Below are 5,476 nucleotides of genomic sequence, written 5' to 3'. Positions count from 1 at the left end.
AGACAAGTAACAAAAAATGCTATTTGGCTGTTTGTACAAAAAGCACTCGCATATCTTCAAACCTGCATTTGAAGATATGCGAGTTTGTGGTGCAACAGTGTTAAAATCTGCGGGTACGAGATGTTCTTGTCCACTTTTTGAAATGCTCATGTTTTCTGCCAGTAAGCACTTTTCATTCTTGGCATATTTCATTTGTTTTTTCAGCCGAGCTCTCGCCTAAAACGCCCATAAAAGAGACCTGTGAAACTCAAGCCCTATAACCAGCAAGGTGCTAAATACACATCGCACATCTAGGCTTAGAAACATTTTTATTGGTTGAAACACAAACAATAGCAACACATTTCTAAGTAGAGTATATGTTTCATCCATGAACACTAAACTAGAACAGTACAGAGATACTGTTACTCCGCCAAAGGTTATTGGCATCAAGGTTAGATTAAGAATAAGTTTACATCAGGTTAAATGCAAACACACCGGTTCTGCAAGTCCTTCACAGACTATACATGGCACCCTACCAACAATCTACTGACTGTGTCACAATAACATAAAGACTTACTACTTTAAAAGTATTTTATGTGCAGATTTTTGTACTTAAAGTACAGGCGTATGGCACGTTTATTTAACTATATAAACACATAATTACTTCCTCTCCAAAGGAGTAAAGTTTTGTGCAAACTTCTGCTCAAATGTACCAAAGAGTGCTACTATGAAGCTGACAATATAAACCACTCAATACATTTCCTGTGTTGTTGCATTAAAAGAAACCAAACACATGTTGCTGTCTGCACAATCAGCAGGGCTCGCTGCAGGCGTGGCCGCAGGTCGTCCTGCAGCACTTCTGCTCTCCTGGACACTGACCGTCATGGTAGCAGTACTCGGCACACATGGGGGTCCCCTGGGGCGGAGCACAGCGACCCCGCTTCACTGACACGCCAAAGGTAAAGAAATAGAGTTACAATAAACTCATGCACAATCAGGTCATCTCACAGAAGCTGCTGAGGTAATGGGGGGCGGGGGGGGGGAATTCGTCTAGATCTTACCTGTGTATGGTGCTATGCACTGATGCCCACATCCATTGTGGCAGCACTTCTCTTCATTGGGGCAGTCACTGTCATTAGCGCAAAACTCAGCACACAGGCCTGCACCCCACTGCCTGCGAGGACACGCTCCGGGCTTGGCTGAAGAGACAAAAGAAGTTAATACATACAGAGAGTTGACTGTCTGTTGACTGTCCATTTTAATCACTTTAGTGTGTATGAAGATTTAACCAAAGATTTATCAGCTGTCCACTTGTAAAAACAGTGTGGCTCGTACTGAAAGCAGGAGGGACGCAGACGGCTCCACAGTCAAAGACACAGCATTTGTGGTCTGCAGGACAGTCTTCATCACACTCACAGCCCTTATGTGATGGGACAACGTTCAGGAGACGAGGACAGTGGCCTGCTTTAGGAAGAGTCACTGAGAGGGAGAGAGAAGTAGTGGAGTAGAAAAGAAGACAAATCAGTCAGGTTAACAAAGGTGTTTGATAATAAACAATACATCTGATGAAAGCAAACATACCTGTCACATTGCCATCAGCTTCTGCAGCAAACACTATGTGCACAAACACACTAAGTGTTAGAATAAGTGCACAAACCGCCCAGCAGTGTTTCTCCATGTTAACTTCTTGCAGACAAGAATGTTCTCCTGTTTGGACAAACATCCAGAACACAACCTGCAGGCTGAGCAGCACAGGCTGCTGGGTCCCTGTGCCTGAAGGGTTACACTCCTATCTCTCAGCTGTTTGATAGGATCTGACTTTGTTTAGACCATAAAGACTGACTCCCCCCCAGTACATTATTTTTTTTAAGTTGTGTAAGTTTGTATTTTTCTGCCAGTCTCTTAAAGACTATAAATGGCACCCTACCAACAATGTACTGACTGCGTCACAATAACATAAAGTCAGGTTATTCTACAGTTCTTGCCTTTCTAAATGTAGATTAGGATACTTAAAATGTATATTTCAAGGATCGCATGAAGGCATTAAAGTAACCTTCAAGATAAAATCTCAAAGATTTTCATGTAAATAAATGTCTGTTAAGTCACTATCTATCGCCAAATGAGGTAACACAATGGTGATTGAGCCCATGGCCCACTGATGAATTGCATTTGCAGTATATAGTATTATTATGGACTGGGTGTCTGTGGCGACATTCGCTGAAAAAATTACAAGCGGCGCCCAGTCAGTGAAGCGTTTTCCATCAACCAGCAGTGGTTGGTCTGCCAGAGAGGGTAGGCGGAGCTAAGCGGCTGCTTTTCCGGTCTCTTCAAGGGTTGCTAGTAAACAGTAATTTACAATTGCGATATGGCCGGGGCTAAATTATCAAAGACCTTAGAAGCTCAGGTGCGGGCATGTCTTTTTTTTTGTGTTGGTGTAACATATCATGTAGCCTCTTCCCCGTTCTCTGTGTTGAAGCAGTCAACACGTTATCAATATACATTGTAAGCATGCAGGAAAGCAATATTTCAATGTGCTCAAATTAGGCTACTATAAATATGAATAAATCCTGTTCTGAATATTTTTTTTGAATTAAAAGAATCTGTAAGTGTATCATACCCATCACTGCAGGTCAGGGCTGGCTCAAGGCATAGGTGATATAGGCGGTTGCCTAGGTCGCCACATTCTGGGGTGCAATGGCTTTAGCCTCAAACATTTTAATAAAGCGCCGATGTTAAATTCAAGCCAACTGCAAGACTGACACCCTCACTCCTAACCTTTCTCTCTGCTCCCCTGCATTTACCGTCACTCTGCCACTCTCTCTCTCTCTCTCTCTTACTTTCTCGACCACTCACTCAGTGCACACTTCCTGGCAGTTACAAGAGAGGAGAGGAGAGATGCGTTCAGGTCCAGTTGGAGAAACTCAAACTTGATCTTTTTATAGAGGGGAGGGTAAGAGATGTTATTTTGTCAAATGTATAAAGTATGTTCTATTGTTTAATTAGCTCGACTTACTCGTCTAATCACACATGTGATACAGACGGACAGACAGACAGAAGGACATACAGCATATAATAGAAAGGGAGGGGAAGAGAGGCGGCAGCATGTGATGGAATGAGAAAGAAACTATCTTAAAAAGTCTATTGTGAGTGTCTATGAATGAAGAAAGACCCTTTTAATACTACAGTAAGCTATGGTAATTTGTGAAATTCACATTTTTCCAGTTCTAGTCATCACATGTTACATGATAGCAGTTAAGGGAGGCCTACACATTTAAAAATTTTCAATGATTACTTTCAATGTAAATAAAGATTGCATAAAATCATGCATCAAAATAGAGCTTTGTATGAAAAGATTCCTGAGGAGAATCTCCCAGACCCTCCTACTGGGTCTAAGGCCCCACAATGTCCTCATATCTCAACACATTGTAGTAAGCTTGATTAATTAATAATCAAGTCTCTTCTGGATAACTGTGTTGCACACTGGCATGCAATATAAAGCATTTAATTGTTTGACAGGAAAAAAACATATTTTACCATTTGCAGTGAGGGCGCCAAATTCTAAACTTGCCTAGGGCACCAAATGGCCCTGCTGCAGGTATACCAGTTGACATCTAAGTTAATGATCCGCAACCCCTTGGCTAGCTACAAAAATACCTTGGAGTGCAGGTGCATGAACCAAATCAGCAAGTGAAGCACAGAACCTGCAAGTGCCTGATTGGAAGGGACAAGTGCCAACCTATGGCAGCCTAGTTGATTTGGTCTGGAGAAAAATGTGTCCTGTGTTGTGCCCGGATGTTGAGTGCTCCTGGAAGAGGCGCAGACACCGAAAACGGACGTGATCCCAGACAAGAGAATGTTTGAGATGACACCATCCACAACACAGGATAAGTGTTTAAACAAATCTGACCTATTATTGGCTGTCTTTTTTTATAACGTAACCCAACTGTGTGTTTATAAATGAATAGTGCTGATAAAGACTTTAGATAGTACTCTTACTTAAAATGATTTCACTTACATTTACTTATTTATTTTATAACCCAAATTAAACTTTTATTTTAGCTGGAATCAAAAGACCTGAAGTCCTGACGAACTTTGGGTACAGTCTCATGACGACTTGCATGTGCTCTCTGTCTTAGAAACATCAAAATCACACTACATGAAATTAGCGATAATCTAATTAAATGTTGATAATCTTGTGAAAGAAGTATTGTCATCAGTTTTAAAAATCTGAATCAATGATGTCAAACTGGTTAAACATGTGGTTTAGCAGCAGGCCTAATTTGGTTTGAAACTTGATGTAAGCTACACTAGTACCTCAATGAGCAAGTGAAATCTCATTGTGGAACAAGGAAATCAATGTAATTACTTAAATCTTTTACACTCTGTGCTGAACTTAAAATCTAGACTCTCCCTATCTGAACCTTTGATGGGCTAGTGGCCAGCTCAGGTTTATGAACAAGCTGAGGACAGGGATCTTTATGTGCTTTCTTCGCTTGCTGTCACTGATCAGGAGAAGCAGCAAATTGAGAGAGCCACGTTCAGACAGCTAAAAAACATATTATGATAAGAAGTCCCATCAATGAATTAAACAGAAGAAATTATCAAGCTGAAATAGTCTAAAACTTTTATATAAAACTGGTTAACTGCATTTACAAAAATACCCACTTTGCATCTTCCTTCCACATTTTTTCCTCTCCCTTTTTTACTCATATAGTTCCAATAAGATAATAAATAATTTGTCAAATGCTCCGTCTTATATTCTTCTTATCCTTATATTTGGAAAGTGCGTATTTTCAATATGGCAGATGTTTTATGCTTTTAAGTAAGTCTTAGATTAGATTTTTGTAGTCCTTCAGGCAAGTTACTCAGCATTTATAGCTTAAAGAACAATGGAAAATAAAAAACAATGAAATGCGTTTTAAATGTTTAAAAACAATAAAAATATCTCAGAAATACATGTGATGTTTGACGACTAGATAAAGTAATGGATTAGCAATAATAGCAGCTAAATGTGTAATTTTTTAAATCATCATTTCTTTGCTTTTTGCCTTTATTAGATGAGGAGAGACAGGAAATGTGGGGAGGGGACAGCACCGAATAATCACAGACCGGGAGTTGAGCCTGTGATCAGGTTTTAAAATATATAACAATAACATGGTGTGAACCAAGGGCATGGGGCTAAGGGCTGCCTCACACTGCCTACTGCACCTGAGCATCGCATGACGGCATTAAAGTAACCTTAAAATAATACTCTCAAAGATTTTCATGTCCATAAATGTCTGTTAAGTCACTATCTATCACTGAATGAGTTAATACAATGGTGATTGAGCCTATGGCCCACTGATGACTGCCTTTGCATTAGCAGTATATAGTATTATTATGGACTGGGTGTCTGTGGCGACATTTGCGGAAAAAAATCACAAGTGGCGCCCAGTTAGTGACGCGTTTTCGATCACCCAGCAGGGATTGGTCTGCCAGAGAGGGTAGGCGGAGCTAA

The 5,476-nt window shown here is 40.4% G+C and overlaps 1 protein-coding gene across 1 annotated transcript; it reads right to left on the bottom strand.

Moving 5' to 3' along the window:
- Nucleotides 1–291: 291 nt before the first annotated feature.
- Nucleotides 292–1,660, bottom strand: wfdc2 (WAP four-disulfide core domain 2). The gene is made up of 4 exons (XM_069660633.1): nucleotides 1,561–1,660; nucleotides 1,315–1,458; nucleotides 1,041–1,178; nucleotides 292–924 (listed from the first exon to the last, which is right to left on the bottom strand). Exons 1-4 carry the CDS (start codon nucleotides 1,655–1,657, stop codon nucleotides 791–793), a joined length of 513 nt encoding a protein of 170 aa, XP_069516734.1. The 5' UTR covers nucleotides 1,658–1,660; the 3' UTR covers nucleotides 292–790.
- Between the last annotated feature and the right edge of the window lie 3,816 nt (nucleotides 1,661–5,476).

This window comes from Semicossyphus pulcher, unplaced genomic scaffold (genome assembly GCF_022749685.1).
Source record: "Semicossyphus pulcher isolate SPU_LCO1_2020_fin unplaced genomic scaffold, fSemPul1.0.p SCAF_13, whole genome shotgun sequence".
Classification (NCBI taxonomy): Eukaryota; Metazoa; Chordata; class Actinopteri; order Labriformes; family Labridae; genus Semicossyphus; species Semicossyphus pulcher.
This window is presented reverse-complemented; position numbering and strand designations above follow the sequence as displayed.

Excerpts from the sequence above, each read along its gene's own strand:
- wfdc2 (XM_069660633.1), bottom strand. The coding sequence starts at position 1,657 with ATGGAGAAACACTGCTGGGCGGTTTGTGCACTTATTCTAACACTTAGT. Across the intron at positions 1,179-1,314 it reads CTGCGTCCCTCCTGCTTTCA|CCAAGCCCGGAGCGTGTCCT; the intron begins GTACGAGCCACA and ends TTGTCTCTTCAG. Across the intron at positions 925-1,040 it reads GTGCATAGCACCATACACAG|TGAAGCGGGGTCGCTGTGCT; the intron begins GTAAGATCTAGA and ends TTGGCGTGTCAG.